We start from the raw sequence: 25,736 nt of genomic DNA, 5'->3' as shown, positions 1-25,736 counted from the left end.
GCAAACCATCATGGCACATGTATACCTATGTAACAAACCTACATGTTCTACACTTCTATCCTGGAACTTAAAAAAAATAATAATCAGCCGGGCACGGTAGCTCACACCTGTAATCCCAGCATTTTGGGAGGCCAAGGCGGATGGATCATTAGGTCAGGAGATCGAGACCATCCTGGCTAACATGGTGAAACCCCTCTCTACTAAAAATACAAAAAATTAGCCAGGTGTGGTAGCGGGTGCCTGTAGTCCCAGTTACTCGGGAGCCTGAGGCAGGAGAATGGCGTGAACCCAGGAGGCAGAGCTTTCAGTGAGCCGAGATCATGCCACTGTACTCCAGCTTGGGCGACAGAGCTAGACTCTGTCTCGAAAAAAAAAAAAAAAACCTAATCAACTTTATAGTTAATAACCGCTTCTCTGTAGTATCATAGAAGACACTTACTGACCCACCTGTTGCCATACAAACAGCAGTCACATGTGTACAGCCATAGAAAGCATAGAAACACTGCACACAACTAACACTCATGGACAGCACAGAGACCTGAAGAGGCATGTTATGAGGCTGCCATACTTGGAAGTTGGAATTCTAAGTGGAAAGAAGATTGGAAAGATAAGTAGAATTTGAGATGCAGCTTTTAATCTAATATGATGTACTCTCAAGGCAAGTCCCACTTTTATCTCTATCCAGTTAGATCAGTGCTTGTGCTGAATGAAAGAATTAGCTTCTGACTCTGTTAGTTACCAGCTAGAACCTTAAACAAAATTTGACGTCATGACACAGAAAGGTATTTAGGGTCAGAACTTACAATAAAAGGTGGAGGGTAGAGAAGGGAACATTCATCTGGAACTTTCTATATGCTTTTATATGTTCTCCTATATATGATAGTAGTGGGCCAGGCACTGTTAAAGTAAAACTTCATGTCTTAGTCATAATAGGCAGCTCCAAACAATGGTCTTCGTTTTTGTTTTTGGCATGGAAAAATACATAGACATACAAATGTTCACTTAAGACAAAAATTAGCTCGTATATTTCAGTACATCGGAGGAAGACAGATAAAGAATTTAAGTCCAATTAAGAGAATCCTTGTATCTTCTATACATTTCTGTCTATACATTTCTAATTGTAAGGCAACTCTCTTGGCTGTTGTGTTGGTAGTAGCAATTATGTCCATCCCCATGGTCATCCAATCCCTGATGGAATTTTCCTGGTGAAATTGGATTGGTAGAATCAGCTCTTTGCATATTATTTCCAGCAGTATTTCTAGTTCTTCCATACCAGAAGTAAATGTTAATTAATTATGAGTAAGAGCTGTCTGAGAAGGTGGTGGCATAGTCTCGGAAGTAGCGGTCTCAGATGGTGGCATAGTAGTCTCGGGAGTAGTGGTCTCAGATGGTGGCACAGTAGTCTCAGGAGTATTGGTCTCAGGTGTCATGGTTTCTCCAAATTTAGTTGTGTCAAATGTTATCAGATCATTCAACATAGATACTGGGGAACCAGTAAAAGAGTCCACATCACTATAATCAAATGTTATATCCTCTAGGTGAATCATAGGAAATGCTGGTCGTTGAGTATATTCATGTGATATTATTATATAAATGCAGCATGATAGCTTGTTCCTACAAAGAAGTATGTACCTTTCAGTATCTAAACATCGTCTTCTGCAATGTCCTATATTATTCTTCCAACATTTTTGGGGTTCAAAGCTACCTGTAGAGAATAAAATATAGGTCAAATTTTTAACTCTGGCATCAACATAACTTTTCATTCGTTCAAAAATTTACACTGACTGACATCTAGACTAATATGATGTCAAGTACAAAAAGCCATTGAAAGAGACAAACAGGAGAACAAAAAGTGTATATTAAAACTGTGCTATGTGCCATCAAAGAAGTTGTATGGAGAAAAGGAGAAATGTAGAAAAATAGAGGGATGGAGAGATAGAGAGCATAATGGGACTGATACGAAACCTAGAAAGAAAGGATGAAAATGAAAAGCCCAGGACCAGATGGATTCACAGCTGAATTCTACCAGATATACAAAGAAGAGCTGGTATCATTCCTACTGAAACTATTCACCCAAAATTGAGAAGGCAGGACTCAACTTTAACTTATTCTATGAGGCCAGCATCATCCTGAGACCAAAACCTAGCAGAGACACAAGAAAAAAAAAATTTCAGGCCAGTATCCTTGATGAACATCAGTGCAAAAATCCTGAACAAAATAGTAGCAAACTGAATCCAGCAGCACATCAAAAAGCTTATCCACTACGATCAAGTAGCCTTTATCCTTGGAATGCAAGGTTGTTTTGACATATGCAAATCAATAAATGTGATTGCTTATGGATAGCATTTAAAGTACAGAAATTGGTAAACCATGGTGGTTGGAATAATATGAGAAAAAAAGAGGACTAGAATTAAATTCTAGTGAGTTTCAATATTAAGAGATAAGAGATCAGATAAGAGGAAACGACTTAAAAGGACCAATAAGATAAGTCAGATCAAAACAGGAGAATAAGACTCTAGAGTCTTAAAGCAGACCCCCAGCAGAGCAGAGCTCCAGCAAAGATTTGAATATAATAGTTTAGTTGAGAGACAATTCCTCCTTAAAAAAAATCAGTGGAGAAATGTAGAAATCAGGAGAGCAAGAAATCCAAGAAAAGGTGAGTTATAACCTGTTATTATCATGAGATCATCTATCAACTGCTGGCCAGCAGGATGGCTGTGTTCTGTTTGCTCAGAGGACAATCCCACAGGGAAGCCCAGCAGCCAGGCTGCAAACAAGCCTCAGACTCATGGATGAGCCTGGGGGACATGTTACTTTCCGTTATGTGAAATAGACACAAAAAGATAAATACCACATGTTTTCATTCATAAGCAGGAGCTAAAAAAGTTGAGTTCATAGAAGTAGACTGTAGAATAATGATTACTAGAGGCTGGGAAGGGAAAGGAGGATAGAGAGAGGTTGGTTAACAGATAGAAAATTACACCTAGATAGGAGGAAAAAGTTCCAGCATCCTATAGCAGGGGTCCCCAACCCCTGTGCAGCCAATGGATACTGGTCCATGGCCTGTTAGGAACCAGGCTGCACAGCAAAAGGTAAAAAGCAGGTGTGCAAGCATCACCACCTGAGCTCCACCTCTTGTCAGATCAGCCAAGGCATTAGAGTCTCATAGGAGCATGAACCCTATTGTGAACTGTGCATGTGAGGGATCTAGGATGTGTGTTCGTTGTGAGACTCTAATGCCTGATGACCTGAGGTGGAACAGTTTCATCCTGAAACCATCCCCACCACCACCTTCACCTTGTCGAAAAAACTGTATTCCACAAAACTGGTCCCTGGTGCCAAAAGGGGTCCACTGTTCTATAGCACTGTAGGGTGACAGTAGTTAACAATCATTTACTGTATATTTTCAAATAGCTAGAAGAGACGATTCTGAATGTTCCCAATATAAAAAAATGACAAATGTTTGAGGTGATAGATATGCTAATTACCCTGATTTGATCATTACACATTGTATACATGTATCAAAATATCACTCTGCATCTTCTAAATATGAATAATTATTACACATCAACTAAAAGTAGAAGAAAAAATAGCATTTAGTTTTTATTAAAAAAAAAACAAAAAACTTAAAAAAATGTTTAATTGGGCATCAGGTCCTGAAGGTGCAGTGTTACAGAAAAACCTTGAAGAATGAAAGGGTGCACAGTTACAGTAAAAACCTTGAAGAACTAACATCCATTTATGTTTTCTTCCCATAATAGCCTTGAACTGCAAATAAGTGAATTACCACAGGAAAAAAAAAATATTACCAAGCCTCAAAGTTATTCTACATGAGGCTCAAAGGACCTGGACTATTTATCCAGCTTCCCCCGTAGTTGACAGATGATCCAGAGACAGCTGATAATTTTCTGGCATTTCTGGATTGCCCTGTACGGGGGTATTTCACAAGCAGTTGTTGAAAGACTGGAGATACTGACATTTGCAAGTCGGGCTGATATGCATGAAAACAGAAAATGCATAAAAGGTTATGGGGAAAGTTGTATCAGATGTGACTACATTAAGCAGGAGAGGAGACTGTTTCTTAAAGGACAGAGTGGTCATTTTGTAGTCAAATACTGCTGAGAGGTTAAAAAAAAGATGAAGGCAGGAAAATGTCCATGCTTTTAGTAGTATGAAGGTAACTTCATACTGAGGAGAGCAGCTTCCGAGTGGTATGAAAAAAGAAACCAAATTGCAGTTGGTCAAAATGTGAATGAGAGAGAAGTGAATGCAGGACCTGTAGATGAGACTCTTAAGAAGTTTAGCTCCAAAGAAAAGCAGAGAAATAAATAACTTATTAGAGAGCAATGTAAGGTTAAGGGAAAGCTTTCAGGTTTGTTTTGAAGAACGATAAATACCAAATGGTGCTTGCAAGCAATGAGAAAAGAAACAAGCAGTCTGGGCCCAGTGGCTCACACATGTAATCCCAGCACTTTGGGAGATCGAGGCGGGCAGATCACCTGAGTTCAGGAGTTCGAGACCAGCCTGGCCATGGTGAAACCCTGTCTCTACTAAAAAATACAAAAATTAGCTGGGCAAGGTGGCGAGCACCTGTAGTCCCAGCTACTCAGGATGCTGAGGCAGGAGAATCACTTGAACCCGGGAGGCGAAGGTTGCAGTAAGCCAAGATCGTGCCACTGCATTCCAGCCTGGGCAACAAGAGCAAGACTCCATCTCAAAAAAAAAAAAAAAAAGCAGAAAAGGAGAGATTAATATAGAATAGGGTGATGAGATGACAGAAGGGCACAGTCACAAATTCACACAGAGCAGACTGATCTTTAGATGGAGAAGACACGTTTCTCCATTTATGGCAAAGGGGACAGAGGAAATGAGTGAAAACTTCCTATTTGAATTGTTTAAATAAATGGGGCATGGGATAAGCTGAGGGGGAGAGCCATGTAGAGGAGAGGAGCAGGAAAATAAAAGACAAAGGTCAGGACAAAATAGTTGTCTAAAAAAGAGGGAAGATGGCTGGGTGTGGTGGCACAAACCTGTAATCCCAGCACTTTGGGAAGCTGAGGTGGGTGGATCACAAGGTCAGGAGATCGAGACCATCCTGGCCAACCTGGTGAAAACCTGTCTCTACTAAAAATACAAAAATTAGCTGGATGTGGTGGCACATGCCTGTGATCCCAGCTACTCGGGAGGCTGAGGCAGGAGAATCACTTGAACCAGGGAGTTGGCGGTTGCAATGAGCCGAGATTGGGCCACTGCAGTCCAGCCTGGTGACAGAGGAAGACTCTGTCTCAAAAAAAAAAAAAAGAAAAAAGAAAGAAGGTTTATTTACAAGAGAAATGCAGTAGGATTTCCAAGCAGTGTGACTACTCATTTGAGGGGTGAGGATATAAATCTAAAGGGAAACTAGTGTGCTGTATTGTATGTTCATTTATCAAGCAGTAAATGGCATGATCATCTTTCTCAAGACAATTGCCCAAGGAGTACCTAGATAAGTGTATTCTAGGCAGAGGAAGCAGCTAGAGATAAGGCTCTATGGAGGAGGAAGGCTGGTATATGTGCAGAAGAGCAAGTAATTTTCTACACAACCTCATTTGAACTGAATGTGATAATATATATAAAACACATATAGACGTATGTATGTATGTATATATTAGGCTCACAATAATTTGGTTTATATTTTATCCTCTGGGAAATGTTGGCTCTAGTCCAACTTCACCAATTATTTATTCTACCTTCACTCTTCTAGAGTCATTTATTCTATCTTTGTTATTTTACTGGCTCGATTTTACTTTGTACTTCGTGGAATTTTCTATAAGTTTCAAGTCTAGACCTTCCACTTCTTTTGTGCAAGACAGACTCTAACCTTGCTTCTTCGTTCCTCACATCTACAAAGATTTATACCTTAATTTTTTTCCTCCAGCATTATCCATACTTGAAATATGTCATCTTGGCTCTCCTCTTCTCCTTTGTCTTTGAATTGCCTTGTTCTGTCAATTATTCTTCAAAATTGTTTCTCACTTACATTTCTTTCTACTGCTTTTAAATTATCCCCTCCATTCTTAAATTAGGCTATAGTCACACAGTCATCAAAGTTTTGGGCCCTTGAGGTACATCTGTGAACTAAACAGACAAAAATCACATGGAGCTGACTTTCTAGCAGAGGGAGACAGATAATAAAAAGTAAATGCACTCCCTGCTAGACTGTAGGGTTTACAGAGTTAAATCTAAGACCTGAAACTATGGAACTACCTGAAGAAAACCTTAGGGAAACACTTCAGGACGTTGGTCTTGGCAAAGATTTCTTGGGTAAGACCTCAAAAGCACGGGCAACCAAAGCAAAAATAGGCAATTAGGATTACATCAAACTAAAAAGGTTGTGCACAGCAAAGGAAATAATCAACAAAGTGAAGATGTAGCTCACAGAGTAGGAGAAAATATTTGCAAGCTATCCATCTGACGAGGAATTAACAACCAAAAGTATATTAATATAAGGAGCTCAAAAAACTCCATTGCAAACAAAAACAAATAATCTGATTTTAAAACAGGCAAAAGATTTGAATAGACATTTCTCAACAGAAGACATACAAACAGCCAACAGGTATACATAAAAATATGGTAAAAACATGGTAAGGATGGTAATTTTTAAATGTGTATTTTACCTTAATAAAAAAGTACATTATTTTGTAGATGAAAAGGTGACAAATGGTTTGCAGAAAGAAGGGAGAATAGATTTAAGGGTAATAGAAGATTCATAAACAGGAGTTGCACAAGCCTGTGTAACAAGGTGATGATTAAACAGCTTGAAGGAGGTAAAGGAATTAGTCACACCAGTATCTGAGGCAAGTACATTCTAGGCAGAGGAAACAAACAAAGCTCTATGGGTTGAGTAAGTCTGATATGTTTGGGGAAGAGCACTGGGGCCTGTGTGGCTGTAGTGGAGTGAACAAGGACTATAATAGTAGGAGATGAGGTGAGAGAGGTCATAAGGGCCAGATCCTGCAGGGCCAGGTGAGCCACCGTATGGACTCTTGTTACCGCTCTGAGTATAGAGGGGGCCCTAGCAGAGTTTTGAGCAAAAGTACGTGATCTGACTTCCAGTGTAAGCGGATCATGCACTATGTGTCTTCACAAGATGGTAGAAGTGAAGAGCAGAAGGACAGATATCATGAGGAAGCTATGGCAATAACACAGGTGAGAGATGATGGTGACTAGAATCAGAGTGGTAGCAATGGAGGTGACAAGAATAATTGCATTCTGGATATAATTTGCAGGCAGACGTAATAGACTTCCTGATAGATATGAGTGTCGTAGGATATAGAAAAATCAAAGATAATTCCAAGAATTTGGTTTTAGCAGTGGAATGATGGCAATTGGGAAAAATTCATAATTTTTTTTTTCTAGAGTGACAACAGTCATTTTTTTCAAAGAACTTCAGTCTGGAACTATTATGTTGTTAGGACATGCGATCTTCATCACCAGTATCTCAAAATCCTAAAATTAGAAATATGACTAGCAATTGTATGTTTCTAAGTAGGGGAGCCATCTAGCCAAAACATTATCCCATGTGTGGAGTTCTTTCTAAAACATACCAGATATATAATCAGCTAGCATCAACTTAAAATATATCTATGGATAGCAGTCCACTGATAGCTTGGCTTGGTCAAAAGTTGCTTCACAAGCCATCAGGTGCTATCTCACTTGAAAACACATAATATAAAGCCCAGAGAGACTAAATAGCTAAATTTCAAAACAAAACCTATAAGAGAACACAAAAATGAAAATCTCTAAATCAAAAGAAATGAAAACTACCTCTCCAAAATAAAAGGGAAAGAGAGACATGGACAATTTGTAGAAAAGTTAAATATACATTAAGCATGTATTTGAAGTTCGACTTCCCCATTACTCACAGACATAAATAAAAATTAAATATTTATATATAATATTTCATTTTTAGGACTTGGCAAGTATTCAGAAATTGATAATACATGAAGCAGACAGAAAAAAGTACATCTCCAGGAATTTTATGCTGAATGATTTATGTATAAGAAAGGTTATACTAGCCATCCTTGTCTATAAAATGTAAATGCACTTATTTATGCAAAAACAATTTGGCTAAGTAATTTAAACAGTATCCATTCTATAAAATTTATACAGTCATTGGAAATACAGTTTTTGAAAATATTTAGTAAATGGGAAAATACTAATAGTATAATAGAAAATTTATAAGTATGCTATACATTTTTATTCAAATAAGAAAACTGAGGAAGAACAATAGACCAAAAATATTTTGTCTCTTTTAACTTCTTTACAATTTTTTTACTTCTTTACAATTTCAAAATTTCCAAATTTTCAACAAATACAGCAGTTTATAATCAGAAATGAATGTAGATATTAATTCTGTAACTCACATTACATCAACATGTGAATCAAGACATAACAGATCATAGGCACAGTTATAACCACCTAATAGACATGAATAGCATCTTTCTAGGCAACATATAACACCTCCAAATTTAACAAAAGCCAAATTTCTTAGTATATAAAGATAATTAAGAAAGTTTAGAAATCTAATGGACTGGATGTTCAAACTGATTTATAACTAAAGTGTCATGAATTCAAACATCAGGACCTCATTTTCACATATTAGACTGTAAAACTGAATGTAGTAGAAAACTGAATGTAGTAGAAAAAACAAAAAGGACTGATGAGGGTGTGGGAAGCTGACACTCTTGCAACTGGTGATAGGAGAGAAGAATAGTTCAGCTTTTCTGGTAGGTGGTTTGACTGTGTGTGTGTGTGTGTGTGTGTGTGTCCACGTGTCCAGTCATAAATGAAAAGACATACATTTGTTTACAAATTTTTCTTGCTGAATTGTTTTTGATAATTAAAGACCTATTTTTCATCAGTAGCGGAGTAATTAATGTGAGGCAATTCATCTGCTCCTCCTCAAAGTTTTACTTATTGATTAAAAATAATGAACTAGGTTTATGTATGGATAAGATGTCTCTAATATATTGCTAGTACATTGCAGAACAATTCACATGGTGCATTTGCAATTGCATTTTTTAAAAATCTAAAAGGTATACACATGCAAATATAAATACATTTGTATTTGCTAGGATATATAAGAAATTGGTAACATTGATTCTGAAGGGGAAGACTGAAGAACTGGTATTCTTGGACAGACAAACATTTTTCTTTTCCTTAAACCCTATAAATCTATCGATTGCTTGATACATAAGTCAATTGCAAGTATTATTTTTTAATAAAAAGTTAACAATTTTCAAAAGTAGCATTATTAAATAGTGGAAACAGACTGTTCCTATTCATCTAAAATTAGAAGGTCCCCATTGGTCACTAGTCTGTCTATCCTGTCTTCACTCCACTTATTTCCACTTCTACCCCAAACATATATATTGTCTCTTCCATATGATAGTGCTACAGAATCTACAAACTGTCAATGGACTTGTTCACCGTACCTAAGAACATGAAAGTGAGGGCCTCCCTCTGAAGGTACTCTCCGGGCAAAGAAGAATTCAAGATGCTAGGAGAACTAATAGGACACAACAATGAAATAGATACAACAGAATAATCAAAATGGAAGTGAAGTGAGGCTGAACTAACATTGGATAGTTATGTAGAGAGAGAGATAGGGTGGCTCAGAGCATTAAGGAAATTCTTGTCTTTGGAGAAACGCCTCAGAGGACAGCTTGCTAGATGCCCCTAACAGAAAGATTCTCAGAGACTAGGGGCATGGAGCTGCCAAAATACGAGCATTCTGCTGCTTTGTTGGCCCAGATTTTTCCTGCAGATTCCCTCTCTTCCCATCATGATACCAGGGGAGCCCAAGGGCAACAACTCATCCTAGTCATCATCTCTGCTTTATAGGGTTCCATTACCTTTGGTCACCTGAGTTAGCAACCCACAGATAATGAAGGTCAGCATCAGGATATTCATGGCTCCTGGGAGAGAGGAAGCTCTGTGTCCTGAGGAATACAGAACACTACACAGCAAGGAATTTAAGTGGTCACCTTTACTGGTCTATCATGGGTGATGAACCAGAGAAGGGGAAAATGCCATGCCACCCAGATCACCAGACTATTAATTTGCAACACTGAGTGTGCATGACACAATAATGTCTGCTTCTAGAAATTATTAAAGAAAGCTGAGGCCTTATGAGATAAGCTATTATCCCGTAGAACTGTAAGGTCTGATGGAAAGAAACAGCCCCAAGAGGAAGTTTTTGTTAACTTTAGATGGGCTCAATTGTCCTTCTCCTCTGTCTGTATGCAGCACTTTGTACATACACAATGACAGCAGAATGGTGTGTAAAGATATCACTTGTGGCAGTCCAATAGCTTACAACATCCGGTATTCACCTTCTGAGTGATCACCCCAATATGAATTCCTGTGAAACAAGAAAGACACTTTTTAACTAATAAGTTCATAAGATTCCATCAATTATGAGACAGAAGGAATTTGGAATGAAAATAGTGAAAACAGGAAAACAGGTTTTATTGGTGCTCTTCTTTTTCCCGTTCCGCTGTCCCATCAACTCTTTTCCCTCATTCAGAAATACAAATAAGAAATGAAATATTGAGAGAGAGGAAACATTTTAAAAGGAGAGGGAGAGAGAAAGAGAGAGAGGAGAGAGACCCAATGTAACATTATGCCCCCCATCCCCACTACCAAAGGAGAAAAATATAGGAGACATTTGTGAAATTGCCCAGTAGGAGTGATCAGCATTTTATCTCCTGGAAGAGTTTGCTGAGCTGTATTTCTCCCACATATGTTTAATACCACTAGATACCAAGGAAATCAGGAAAATTTAAAAAAATTTTCTAAACAGCTGCACTGTTTAGAAAAAAAACTGTAGCTCACTGCCCGTGTTCATTTAATTTTACATTAACATGCTCTGGAGGCTGACTGATTTTCAGTGTGAAAATACAATATACAAACTGTTCTTGGAATTATTTTTAAACAGAACTAACATCAGAATCATCTGAATAATCAGAATCATCTATTTTGGAAAAAACCGGATTCATTAAATGACTCTTTGGCCAAAAACTGTTTGAGAACAATGTTAACATGGTAATGCTACGCTTTCTAGAATTTGACATTTTCAGCGTTCAAGAATTTCTATATTTTGTAAATGGAAATACCACTGCTAACAACAAGATGCTATAAATAGAATGATGATTTGTGTTTTCAAAGTCGATATATTAGAACGATGTGAAAATAATAATAAAGGCAAGATATTTTGTGGCAAAGTTATCTCAGGGTAAACCCTGCAGCTGCAAGTGCCACCAGCGAGTATTCTGGGTGAAAATGGGAAAAGGGTTAAAAATGCAGGATGGCCAAAGCCGTCCTAAGCAAAAGGAACAAAACTAGAGGAATCACATTACCTCACTTCAAATTATACTACAAAGCTATAGTAACCAAAACAGCATGGTACTAGTATAAAAACAGACACATAGAGCAATGGAAAAGAATAGAGAACACAGAAACAAGTCCACACATCTACAGTAAACTCATTTTTGACAAAGTTGCCAAGAACATACTTTGGGGGAAAAACAGTCTCTTTAAAAAATGGTGCTGGGAAAACTGAATATCCATATGCAGAATAATGAAACTAGACCCCTGTCTCTCACCATATACAAAACATTAAATCAAATGGATTAAAGACTTAAAGCTAAGATCTCAAACTATGAAACTACTATAAGAAACTGGGGAATCTCTCCAGGATGTTTGGGCAAAAATTTCTTGAGTAGCAACCCACAAACAAAGGCAATCAAAGCAAAAATGGACAAATGGGATCACATCAAGTTAAAAAGCTTCTGCACAGCAAAGCACACAATCAACAAAGTGAAAAGACAACCCACAGAATGGGAGAAAATATTTGCAAACGACCCTTCTGACAAGGGACTAATAACAGGAAATATAAAGAGCTCAAACAATTCTATAGGAAAAAAATCTAATGATCCAACTTAAAAATGGGCAAAGTATCTGAATAGATATTCTGAAAAGAAGACATACAAATGGCAAACAGGCAGATGAAAAGGTGCTCAAAAATCACTGATCATCAGAGAAATGCAAATCAAGCTACAATGAAATATCATCTCACTCCAGTTAAAATGGCTTGTATCCAAAAGACAGGCAATAGCAAATGCTGGCAAGGATTTGAAGAAAGGGAAACCCTTGTATGCTACTGGTGTGAACGTAAGATAGTACAACCACTATGGAGAACAGTTTGGAGGTTCCTAAAAAAACTGAAAATAGAGTTACCATACAATCCAGCAATCCCACTGCTAGGTACACACTCCCCTCCAAAAGGAAATAAGAATATTGAATAGATATCTGCACACCTGTGCTTGTTGCAGCACTATTCACAATAGCCAAGATTTAGAAGCAACTTAAGTGTCGATCAACAAATGAGTGGATAAAGAAAACGTGGAACTTATACACAGTGGAGTATTATTCAGCCATAAAAAAGAAAGAGATGCTGTCACTTGCAATAACATGGGTGGAACTGGAGGCTATTATGCTAAGTGAAATAAGCCAGGAACATAAAGACAAATATTGCATGTTCTCACTTATTTGTGAAATCTAAAAATCAAAACTATTGAATTCAAGGGAGATAGAGAGTAGAAGGATGGTTATCAGAGGCTGGGAAGGGTGGTGGGCGTGTGTGGGAAGGTGAGGATGGTTACTGGGTACAAAAAATAGTTAGAAAGAATGAATACGACCTGGTATTTAATAGCATAACGAGGTGACTATAGTCAAAAATAATTTAATTGTACATTTTAAAATAATAAAAAAGTATAATTAGATTATTTGTAACACAAAGGATAAATGCTTGAGGGGATGGATACCCCATTTTCCATGATGTGGTTATTATGCATTGCATGCTTGTATCAAAACATCTCATGTACCCAACAAATACAGACACCTACTATGTACCTACAAAAGATAAAAATTTAAAAAAAATGCAGGGTGCTGTATTTTGGCAGGAGATAATACAGACTTACCCTTAGTATATTTATAGTTTTGCTGAGTTTTGTTTTGTTTTTGAAAAACAAGGAATCTCTAATGTTCTCATCTGTCAGAGATGTAGCAGTGAAGTTGGAGAAGTGAGTTTAAAAAGTAGAAGCTATAAAGGAAAACCAGGAGCTTGATTAAGAATTTTCTGTGGAGATAAGAAAAGTGACTCTCCAATTGAGAGATGCAAGATGATCTGCCAAAGTCAGAGATCATAAAGAGATTGTCAGAAAAATGCATAGCAGCATGTGGGTGCTCTTGGGCCAGTCAAGCACCACCTACTTGAGAATACCACCAACCTGTGAGAATGACTTCCAAGGACAATGGCCACAGAGCCTTCCTTCCTTACACTAGCTCAGCCAAGTCAGAGATGGATACCCCACCTCTGTGCATCTGGTTTTGTTAGTGTACATATTCTCTACTCTGCCATGGGTAGATACTCTGCCATTGGAGTATTGGGGTAGGGTAAGGTGACATAAGGATAAGGGGAGATGGAGAGAGAAGGTATATATGGTGCTTTTTAGATTTTGTGTCACTAAGAAAATAATTATTAGTGATTTTAGTAATCTCCCTGAAAAATCAATAGAATTAACTATTTGAAAACCAATGGAAATAAAATCTCGGGACCAAGAAAAGTAGATTCAGCTATAAAATAGATTTCATGCTTGCACAGTTTGCATCAATTTTGCTATCACTGCACTTCTCTTTTTTTGAAATTTCTGTATTTTAAATAAATTTTTAAAATCTTACCACCCTTGGCCGGTCGCAGTGGCTCACACCTGTAATCCTAGCACTTTGGGAGGCTGAGGCTGGTGGATCACCTGAGGTCAGGAGTTCGAGACCAGCCTGGACAACATGGTGAAACCCTGTCTCTACTAAAAAATACAAAAATTAGCCGGGCGTGGTGGTGGGTGCCTCCAATCCCATCTACTCAGGAGGCTGAGGCAGGAGAATCGCTTGAACCGGCAGGCAAAGGTTGCAGTGAGCCAAGATTGCACCATTGCACTCCAGCCTGGGTGACAAGAGTGAAACTCCGTCTCAAAAAAAAAAAAAAAAAAAATCTTATCACCCTTCTTCATTAGCCTGTATTGTGTATTGTTTATATTTCTCTGTGGGCTGTAATCAGATCAGAGGCAGAGGCACACGCTAAATGTTAAAAGTTGCTTTTATCCTGAGTTATATATTTATACAGATGTATCTCACCAGTGTCTTGGAAAGGACCTTCTAGATAATCTTAGATTGGATATCAAATATAGAGAATGGATATCGAATGCACAGCATAGCATAAAATCTTCACTGAGGCACAGCATACATGGTTGACCTGCCCATTTCTGTTGCTGATGTGTGGGCATCCCTGTTTAATCACAGAACTCCTTCTTACTGAGGCTGAGCCTAAGTTCAGAATCGTTTCCAGAATCCTTTCCAGGAAAGTTGGTGTCTTTATCATCTATAATCTAAGCCCAACCTCTACTTTACAGATGGAGAAACTGAGGCCGACATAAAGGTCTCAGTGTGATCCTTTAATGTGATCCAGGTTGTCAACATAAGCCGTGTCCAGAGAGACAATCTAATTCTAACTGCTCATTTTATAAAAGAGCACATTTGGTCCTCAAGAAGGAAAATGGTTTGCCCCAAAGTAAAGTAATATGCCCAAGGTCACACAGTTAAAGAGCATGAAGCAAGACTTTTTCATTCCAATGGAGAAAATTATCTGCCCATATAAGGGGGGGGGGGGGGGGGAAACCCAGAAGGAAGAAGCAATGATAACAGCAGAGAATGTCCAGAAGTTACCACAATGTTCTGAGAAAGGATCACACCAGTGACTTTTGTGCTTGTGTAGTGGTGGTAGCATTCGTAATCATGATCGTGTTCTCATCTCTAGAATGCATCTGCCCTCCAGGAAGACCATTAAGGAGCTGATATTACCAAATGTTTGAGTATAAGCTATTTGAAATCTGAAGATTGGGTGGTGTCTGAGTCTGAGACAGCTTCAGATAAAAATGTTTCTTTCTTTTGCTTTTTTAATTAAAAAAATGTTTTAAATCAGTCTGGGGTTGGGGAACACTTCTTATAAATGGAACAAAGATAAGAAGGATAGAAGGCATCATTACAAATAAGGCAATATGAAAGATATTGGAATGAAATTTTTAATAGAAAAAAGGGGAAAAACTTGTACTTTAGAATTTTTATGCCCAGTGAGAATATATGTCAAATATGAATATAAAATAAAGATATTTTCAGGCAATAAAAGCAGAGAATGTTCATCACTAACATACCTTCACTGCAAGAAATGTTGATGAAAGTTCTTTTTTTTTTAACTTTTATTTTAGGTTCAGGGGATACACATGCAGGTTTGTTACATGGGTAAATTGCTTGTCACTGGGTTTGGTGTAAAAATGATTTTGTCACCCAGGTAGTGAGCATAGTACCTGATAGTTTTGGTTTGTTTGTTTGTTTGTGATGGAGTCTTGCCCAGGTAATTTTTGTATTTTTAGAAGAGACAGGGTTTTGCCATGTTGCCCAGGCTGGTCTCAAACTCTTGAGCTCAAGCAATCCTCCTGCCTGAGCCTCCCAAAATGCTGGTATTACAGGTGTGAGCCACCATGCCCAGCCTATTTCTCCTTCTTTTATGAAGCTTAGTTTTGCAGGATATGGAATTCTTCACTGAAATTTCTTTTCTTTAAGGATGCTAAAAATAGGCCCCTAATCTTGCTTGGTTTGTAAGGTTTCTGCTGAGAAGTCTGCTGTTAGTCTGATGAGCTTCCCTTCATAAGTGACCTCAGGCTTTTCTCTAGCTGCCCTTAAGATTTTTTTCTTTCACGTTGACCTTGGAGAATCTTATGACTATGTGTCTTGGGGATAGTTATCTTGTAGTTATCTCACAGGGGTTATTTGCATTTCTTGAATTTGCATGTCAGCCTCTCTAGGGAGATTGGGGAAATTTTCATGGACTATCCTCAAATATGTTTTCCAAGTTACTTATTCTTTCTCCTCTTTCAGGAATGCCAATAAGTTGTAAGTTTGGTATCTTTACATAATCCCATATTTTTTAGAGGTTTTATTTTTAATTTTTTTTCTTTAGTTATGTCTGACTGTGTTGATTCAAAGGACTGATCTTTGAGCTCTGAGATTCTTTCCTCAACTTGATCTATTCTGTTGTTAATGCTTCTGAATGTATTACAAAATTCCTATAATGAATTTGTCAATTGCAGAAGTTTCTTTTGGTTCTTCCTTAAAATGGCTATGTTATCTCTGTACTTTTGGATTGCTTTACTGGCTTCCTTGGACTGGGTTTCAACTTTCTCCTGAATGTTGTTGAGCTTCCTTACCTTCCAGATCATGAATTCTATGTCTGTCATTTCAGCCATTTCAATCTGATGAGAGCTAGTATGATTGTTTGGAGGTAAGGAGACATTCTGACTTTTTGAATTGCAAGAATGTGTGCTGATTCTTTCTCATCTAAGACAGCTGGTGTTACTTTATCTTTTTGAAGTTACTATCATTTGGTTTTGACTTTTTGTTTTATTCTTCTTCATTTTCCTTGATATTTTGACAGTGATGTATGTTGAATATAGCTGGCTTTTTTCTGGGTGTTTTCAGAGGGCCAAGTCTCTATGCCAGGTCTTTATTTTTGACTATGTTCCTGCATTGGGTTTCACTGGTAATGTGTGCTGAAACAGTATTTGTTTGGCGGTGTAATTCAGGCTGCAATCCAGTGGGCGGTGCTTAATAGTAAAGGCCAGCAGATAGGCTCTTAGCCACACTTAGCTTAAGATTAGGTCCCGATGTGTGATGTTCCCCTTCCTGTGTCCATGTGTTCTCATTGTTCAATTCCCACCTATGAGTGAAAACATGCAGTGTTTGGTTTTTTGTCCTTGTGATGGTTTGCTGAGAATGATGGTTTCCAGCTTCATCCATGTCCCTGCAAAGGACATGAACTCATCATTTTTTATGGCTGCATACTATTCCATGGCACCAGGGCCTGTTGTGGGGTGGGGGGAGGGGGGAGGGATAGCATTAGGAGATATACCTAATGTTAAATGATGAGTTAATGGGTGCAGCACACGAACATGGCACATGTATACATATGTAACTAACCTGCACGTTGTGCACATGTACCCCAAAACTTAAAGTATAAAAAAAAAAAAAAAAGATTAGGTGACCAGGAGACCCACAGCTCCCCTGGGGCCCAATGGTTCTCTGTGCTTGGCAGAGTCAGCGTGGGTTGTGAAGTATATCTGCAAATGGTCTGTTGATTCAGGATCAAGGGCAGAGGATCCTGGGCATGGCAGTGTTGCTGTGGGTGTGCAGCTGGTCTAGCACCTGTGACCTAGGGTTTCTTGCCAAGCAGATGACTGTGGAGACCACTCAGCTCAGGCTCCCTGACCAGGTTTCTTTCCAGCATTTGCCCCATAGCTGGCCCAACCAGCTAGTTTTGTCTCAAGCCTTCTGCACCCAGATCACTGGTCTGTCAGTTTTTCCCGGACACAAGGCTCCCTTAGGAAGATGTTGTGGCTGACAAACAGGTTACACCTTTCCCTCACCAGTCTAGTAGAGAGAAGCACATTGAGCTCCTGTACCAGCCCAGAAACCCATGCCTCACTTTTCTCAGTGTTCTGAGAGTGGGAGCTTCTCCCCTACTCAGGCCCTGGCCACAGATCTCAGCCCAATATTCCAACTTGTGTGTTCAAACATTTGGGAGTTGGGACCACGCCCAAGGTTTTGTTCTCTGGTCCCTCGTGGTCCAGCACCATTTGTGCCAGGGGGGACAAAGTGCTTCCAGGCCACTGGCAAAGTACTCAGGTGTAGCAGTAGAGGCTGTGCTGTGTGCACACAAGAGTGGCCAGGGTGGAGCCTCGGGATCAGTTGGATAGTGGTGTGCACAGATCAGACACACCCAGGTCCCATGAGGAAGTTAGCTCTGCTCTCTCCCTGCCCAGCAGTCAGCAAGGGCTAGAGCCACTCTGAGCAAGATGAAGAGCCTGCCTTGGTGGATGGGCACCTATGGTTGTGTTTTGCTGCAACTGTCACACTCACAAAACCTGGGCTCTGCACAGGCTTGAGCTCTGCATCTGCCTACTCTCCAGGCAGCTCCCACTGTCAATTCAAACGTTCATGTGGGTGATGGGATCTCTTAAAGCTAGGATCCCAGAGGTCCATGGTGGGAGTGTGTCACCTGGCAGTTCCTTCACTCTCTCCTTCCTTACCACCTGTTTAGGGCCAGGATCTGGTCCTGGCACTCAGCAACTCTATAGGGTTCCAAGCTTCCTTCCTCTTCCACCTCTGGATCTGAGTCACCTCTCTATTAACTTTCAGTTTTTTCTCTTAAAAAATCTGTTCAAAGTGGGATAGTTTACTCAATATTTTGGTTTCTCTCGGTAGGAGAGGCACTTCTCCCAGCTGTGTCTGGTTGGCTGTCTTATGCCCCACTTTCGACATTTTAACAATATTAATTCTTCCAATTCATGAATGTGAAATATTTTTACATTTATTTGTGTCTCCAATTTCTTCAATGTTTTCAAAGTTTCTGTGAACAGATCTTTTATATCCTTGGTTAAATTATTTCTAAGAATTTTTTGTACCAATTGTAAATAGTTTCTCTTGATTTCTTTTTCAGATTGTTTTATTGTACTGAAATTCTGCTGATTTTTGCATATTGATTTTGTAACCTGCAACTTTACTGAATTTCTTTATTAGTTCTAACAGGTTTATTTGGTGGAATCTTTAGTGTTTTCTTTATACAAGATGATGTGTTCTGAAGCAGAGACCATTAACTTCTTCCTTTCTGATTTGGATGACCTTTCTTTCTTTCTTTTGTCTAATTGCTCTGGCTAAGACTTTCAGAACTATGTTGAAAATAAGTGGTAAGAATGAGTATTCTTGTATTATTCTTGATCTTGGAGGAAAAGCTTTCAACTTTTCACCTTTGAGTATGATATATGTGATCTTGTCATATAAAGCCTTTATTGTGTTGAGGTACATTCTATATTTATTTGTTGAGAATTTTTATCATGAAAAGATGCTGAATTTTGTTAAATGACTTTTTTGCATCTATTGAAATGATCATGTGGTTTTTGTCCTTCATTCTGTTAATGTGGTGCATTGCAGTTATTGACTTACATATGTTGAACCATCCTTGCATACCAGGGACAAGTCCCACTTGACCATAATGAATAATCTTTTTAATGTGCTGCTGAATTCAGTACACTGGTATTTTCTTGAGTATTTCTGCATTTATATTTATCAGGGATATTGGCCAGTAATTTTCTTTTCTTGTAGTATCCTTATCTGGCTTTGGTATCATGGTAATGCTGGCTTTGTAAAATGAGTTTGGAAGTATTCCCTTCTCTTCAATTTTCTGTAAGAGTTTAAGAAGAATTGATATTAGTTCTTTTTTAAGGGTCTGGGATAATCCAGTCATGAAACCATGTGATTTTCGGCCTTTCTTTGATGGTAAACTTTTTATTACTGATTCAACCTCCTTAGTTGTTATCAATCTGTTCAAGTGTTCTGTTTCTTTATGATTCTGTCTTGATGGTTGCGTGTTTCTAGGAGCTCATTCTTTTCTTCTAGGTTATCCAATTTGTTGGTGTACAATTGTTTATTGTAGCCTCTTAAGATCTTTGTATTTCCATGGTACTAGTTGTAATGTGTCCATTTCATTTCTGATTTTATTTGAGTCTTCTCTCTTTTATCTTAGTCTGGCTAAAGGTTTGTCAATTTTACTTATCTTTTTAAAAACTTTAATACTTAATTTGTTGATCTTTTCTACTGTTCTTCTAGTGTTTATTTCATTTATTTCTGTTCTGATCTTTGTTATTTCCTTCCTTCTACTAACTTTGGGCTTAGTTTGTTCTTTTTTTAGTTCCTTGATGTGTAAAGCAGGTTTGTTATTTAGATTTCTTTTTTTTTTTGGATGAAGGAATTTGTTGGTATAAACTTTCTTCTTAAAACTGCTTTTGCTACACCCCATAAGTTTTGGTATGTTGGGTCTCTATTTTTGTGTGTCTGTGGATAGTTTTAAATTTTCTTTATAATTTATTCTATAATGCATTAGTTGTTCAGGAGAATGTTGTTTAATTTCCACATATATGTAATTTTCACAATATTTCTATAATCATTAATTTCTAGTTTCATACCAATGTGGTCAGAAAAAAATAGTTGATGTGATTTCAGTCTTCTTATTTGTTGAGACTTGTTTTGTGGCCTAACATATGACTTATGCTGGATATTGATGCATGAGCAGTTCAGAAAAACGTGTATTCTGCTGCATTTGGATCTACTGTTCTGTCTGTTAGGTCCATTTGGCCTAAAGTGTAGTTTAACTCCATTGTTCTCTTTCTGATCTTCTGCCTGGACGATCTGTTCGTTGTTGAACATGGCATATTGACGTCCCCTACTATTATTGCATTGCCATCTATTTCTCCCTTCAGATCTATGGATATTTACTTTCTGTATCTAATTGTTCTGATGTTGTATGCATAAATATTTTCAATTGGCATGTGTTCTTGATAAATTGACCCCTTGTCGTTATATAACAACCTTCTTTTTATCTTTATGTAATTTGTGGCTTAATATCTATTTTATCTGTTGTAAGTATACCTACCCATGCTCTCTTTTGATGTCCATTTGCATGGAATATTTTTCCATCTCTTCACTTTCAACCTATGTGTGCCCTTCAAGGTGATGTGAGTCTCTTGTAGGAGATATATAGTTGGGTCTTTAAAAAAAATTCATTTAGCCACTCTATGTGATTTTATTGGATAATTTAATCCATTTACATTCAATGTAATTATTGATAGATTAGGACTACTGCTGCATTGTTAATTGTTTTCTAGTTGTTTTGTAGATTTTTCATTCCTTTCTTGCTATTTTGCTACCTTCCTTTGTAGTTTGATGATATCCATAGGGCATAATTTAAAGCCTTTTTTTTTTTTTTTTGAGATGCAGTTTCACTCTTGTCGCCCAGGCTGGAGTGCAATGGCGCAATCTCAGCTCACTGCAACCTCCACCTCCTGGGTTCAAGCGATTCTCCTGCCTCAGCCTCCCAAATAGCTGGGAATACAGGCACCTGCCACCGTGCCCAGCTAATTTTTGTATTTTTTGGTAGAGATGGGGTTTCACCATGTTGGCCAGACTGGTCTTGGACTCCTGACCTCAGGTGATCCACCTGCCTTGGCCTCCCAAAGTGCTGGGATTTCAGGCATAAGCCACCACGCCTGGCCTAAAACCTTTTTTAAAAAGATCTTTTCTGTATTTGATATAGATTTTGCTTGTGGTTACTATGAGGCTTATATAAAATACACTTATAACAGGCTATTTTAAACTGATAGCAACTTAATTCTGACCACATTAAAGACTCTATACTCTTATTCCACCCCCATTTTTTATGTTTCTGATGTCACAATTTGCATCTGTTTATATTGTGTATTCCTTAACAAATTATTGTAACTATAATTATTTTTAATAGTTTTATTTTTTAGCCTTCATACTAAGTATATGTGATTTGCATACCACCATTTTAGTATTAGAATATTTTGAATTTGGCTATGTACTTACTCTTACCAATGAGTTTTATACTTTCCTATGTTTTCATGTTAATAATTAGCATCCTGTTCTTTCAGCTTACCATTTCTTGTAAGGCAGGTCTAGTGGTGATGAACTTCCTCTGCTTTTTTTTTTGAGAAAATCCTTATTCTCCTTCATTTCTGAAGTATAGCTTTGCCAGGCAATGCATTCTTGATTGGTATTTTTTTTTTCTTTCAGCACTTTGAATAAAAAAAATGCTACTTTTTCTTGGTCTGCAAGGTTTCTGCTGAGAAATCTAGTAATAACCTTATTTAAATCCCCTTATATTTGATATTTGATATGCTTCTTTCTTCTTGCTGGTTTCAGGAAACTTTTGTCTTTGATTTCTCTTCCCCCTTTGATTTTTGACCGTTTGATTATGTCAGCGTAGTTTGATTGAATCTGAATGGAGACCTTGGATCTTATTGTACCTGAATATTTATATCTTTTCACAGATTTGGAAAGTCTTCTGCTATTATTTTTTAAAATAAGTTTTCTTCTCCTTTATCTGTCTTCTCTTTCTTGAATCTTATAATTTGAGTATTTGCTGTTTTGATGATGTCCCACAAATTCCATAAGCTTTCTTCATTCCTTTTCATTTTTCCCCTCTGTATATTTTTAATTAAACTATAAGTTCACAGATTCTTTCTTCTGTTTAAATAAGTCTGCTGTTGATACTCTGTATTGCATTTTCCATTTCATTCATTGTACCCTTCAGCTCAAATATTTCTTCTTTTATGGCTTCAATGTCTCTGTTGAATTTCTAATTTTATTTGATTATTATTTTCCTGATTTTTATTGCATTGTTTGTATTTTCTTGAAGTCACTCGGTTTCTTTGTCATGCCGTTCATATATCTCCATTTCTTTGTGGTCAGCTACTGGTAAATTATTGTAATCTTTTGATGGTGATATGTCTCCTTGTTTTTTTATGTTTCTTGTTTCCTTATGTGATATTTGAGCATTTAATGAAATAATCACCCCTTGCAGATTTTATAGGCTGGATTTGCTTTGGAAAGTCCTTCCTTTGTGGGTGTGAGGTTACTTGCTGGGTGAGGTGCTACAATTCTGACAACAGTGATGGTGCAACTATGTCAGCTGAGTTCAATGTTGATGATAATTGCAAATGCCCTCAGCAGTCAATACTGTGCATATCTGCGGTGGCAACAAGAGCTGTTTTGAGCCTTCAGTGGTAATGGCTGCTCCTGATCTCTTTCACTCCCACCAGGAAATTGTCCCTGAGGGGTTCTCTCATGGCATTGGTCTAGCTCATGGTAGCAGTGACATCATTGTCTAATAAGTGGTGCTTGTGGAGTAACTTCAGAGCTGAGGCTTGAAGCATGGACACACATGGAAGGGATAAGGCTCTGTATTCCAGAGAAGTAATAGCACTGATGCCTGGGGTGCTGGCATTCTGACTGCTGCACTGGTAATGATATGTGAGGTACAAGTGTTTGTAGTGAAGCCAGGGAACTGAGGATAGCAGCAGAGAATGTGTAGAGTTTCAATGGTTCCAGGGTCTGTAGTGATAGCCACAGTTTCGTTGCTGATATTGGTGAATTGAGAATTTTTCAATATCATTGATTTCTAAAGAACCAGCTTTTTATGTTTTTCTTGTTTTCTTGTTCTTCATTTTATTTGTTTCGCTCTTATATTTATTATTTTATTTCTTCTGCTTGTTTTGGGTTATTTTGCTCTTTTTTTCTAGTTTTGAGATAGGATCTTAGATTATTGGAATATTTCTTTTTTATTATAAGTGTTTAGTGCTATAAATTTTCTTCTAATTACCTCTTTAGCTGTAGCCCACATACTTTGGTAGAGTCTATTTTATTTTTTATTCGGTTCAAACGTATTTTTACTTTCTTTGAGACCTCCTGTTTGTCCCATGGATTATGTAGAAGTGTGTTTTATGATTTCCCAAGAGTTTGGAGAATTCCTGTTTATAGCGTTGTTCAGTTTTTCTGTATTCTTGCTGTGTACTACTTCTATCAACTGTTGAGAGTTGGATGTTAAAATCCTAAGTATAATTGTGGATTTTTTCTATTTCTACTTTCAATTCTGGACATTTTTATCTTGTGATTTTTGTTTTGAGATGGAGTCTTACTTTGTCACTCAGGTTGTAGTGCAGTGGCCTGATCTCAGCTCACTGCAACCTCTGCCCCACGGGTTCAAGCAATTCTCCTGCTTCAGCCTCCCGAGTAGCTGGGACTACAGGCACGTGCTACCTCGCCTGGCTAATTTTTTGTATTTTTAGTAGAGATGGGGTTTTACCATGTTGGCCATGCTGGTCTCGAACTCCTGACCTCAGGTGATCCACCTGCCTCGGTTTCCCAAAGTGCTGGGATTATAAGCATGAGCCACCATTCCCGGCCTCAATTCTGGACATTTTTCTTCTGTGTTTTTTGCGGCTATAATTTTTGGTAATACTCATTTATGATTATTATGTCTTCCTGGTGGATTAACTTTTTAAAATCATTATGTGAGTCCTTCTGTGCCTCTAATCATGCTCTTTGCTCCAAAATTTATTTATCTTGTATTAATATAGCCACTCCTGATTTTTGTATAAAGTTTGCATGTATCTTTTTTCATCCTGTTACTTTTATTTTTTTAATCCTTTTAATTTACCTAAGTCGTTGTATTTGAAATGAGTTTTTGTAGATAATATGTTTTTGAACCATGTTTTTTTCATTTATTTCAGTATCTTTCTTAAAATTGGTGAATTTTGGTCATACACATCTGAGGTAATTATTGTTTTTTCAGGGCTTAAACCTGCCAATTTATTATTTGTCTAGACTTAGGCTAGATTTATTTCCATTGATTTTGAGTATATCACTTTGTATAGTTTTTTTTAGTGTTAGCTCTAGGTATTATAAGGTACTTATCATCGTCTACTGACATAGACATTTCAGCACTTCAAGTGAACTGTAGAACTTTTCTACAATTATGTCTCTTACCTCTCCACCTTTAAGGTACATTTATTTTAAATATTTCCTGTACACACATTGAACACCTCATTACTTGGTATTATAATTTTTGCCTCAGCCATCAAATGTTATGTAAGAAACTCATAGGAAGTATAGTATATTGTAGTAATTTTATTTTTCCCTATACTGATCTTCTGTCTGAAGGTGTAGACACCTTTGTCTTTATTATTAGCTGTCTTATGAGAGAACTTTATTTACCCATTCTTTAATGATAGATTTGTTGGCAACAAATTCTTCGTTTTACTTTGTATAAGAATGTCTTTATTTTTTCTTCATTCCTGAAAGATTCTGTCACCAGATATAGAATTTACAGTTAAGCTTTTGTTTTTTTTTTAAACCTTTTATTTTAAGTTCAGTGGTACAAGTGCAGGCTTGTTACATAGGTAAACTTGTGTCATGGGGGTTTGTTGTACAGATTATTTCATCACCCAGGTACTAAGCCTAGTACCCATGAGTTATTTTTCCTGATTCTCTCCCTTTTTCCACCTTCCACCCTCCGAAAGGCCCAGTGTTTGTTGTTTCCTGCTATGTGTCCAAGTTTTCTCATCACTTAGCTGCCACTTATAAATGAGAACATGCAGTATTTCGTTTTCTGTTCCTGTGTTGGCTTGGTAAGAATAATGGCTTCCGGCTCCATCCATGTCCCTGCAAAGGACATGATCTTGTTCTTTTTAATGGCTGCATAGCTTTCCATGGTGTATATGTAACACATTTTCTTTATCCAGTCTATGATTGATGAGCATTTAGATTGATTCCATGTGTTTGCTTTTGTGAATAATGCTGCAATGAACATATGCATGCATGTATCTTTACAATAGAATGATTTATATTCCTTTGGTTATATACCCAGTGATAGGATTGCTGAGTCAAATGGTATTTCTGTATTTAGGTCTTTGAGGAATCACCACACTGTCTTCCACAATGGTTGAAGGAATTTACACTCCCACCAACCAATAATAACCATTCTGACTGGTGTTAGGTGGTATCTCATTGTGGTTTTGATTTTTCATTTCTCTAATGATCAGTGATGTTGAGGTTTTTTCATATGATTGTTGGTCACGTGTATGTCTTCTTTTGAAGTGTCTGTTCATGTATTTTGCCCACTTTTTTATGGGGTTTTTTCTTGTAAATTAGTTTAAGTTCCTTATAGA

At 37.6% G+C, this 25,736-nt stretch overlaps 1 protein-coding gene across 1 annotated transcript; it reads right to left on the bottom strand.

Moving 5' to 3' along the window:
* Window positions 1-1,289: 1,289 nt before the first annotated feature.
* On the bottom strand, window positions 1,290-9,954 carry LOC129529378 (beta-defensin 125). The gene is made up of 2 exons (XM_063710781.1): window positions 9,897-9,954; window positions 1,290-1,705 (listed from the first exon to the last, which is right to left on the bottom strand). Exons 1-2 carry the CDS (start codon window positions 9,952-9,954, stop codon window positions 1,290-1,292), a joined length of 474 nt encoding a protein of 157 aa, XP_063566851.1.
* Window positions 9,955-25,736: the final 15,782 nt, after the last annotated feature.

This window comes from Gorilla gorilla, chromosome 9, assembly GCF_029281585.2.
Source record: "Gorilla gorilla gorilla isolate KB3781 chromosome 9, NHGRI_mGorGor1-v2.1_pri, whole genome shotgun sequence".
Taxonomy (NCBI): domain Eukaryota; kingdom Metazoa; phylum Chordata; class Mammalia; order Primates; family Hominidae; genus Gorilla; species Gorilla gorilla.
Note: the sequence above shows the minus strand (reverse complement) of the source record. Positions and strands in the feature narration are given on the sequence as shown.

Excerpts from the sequence above, each read along its gene's own strand:
- LOC129529378 (XM_063710781.1), bottom strand. The coding sequence starts at position 9,954 with ATGAATATCCTGATGCTGACCTTCATTATCTGTGGGTTGCTAACTCAG. Across the intron at positions 1,706-9,896 it reads GCTAACTCAGGTGACCAAAG|GTAGCTTTGAACCCCAAAAA; the intron begins GTAATGGAACCC and ends TATTCTCTACAG.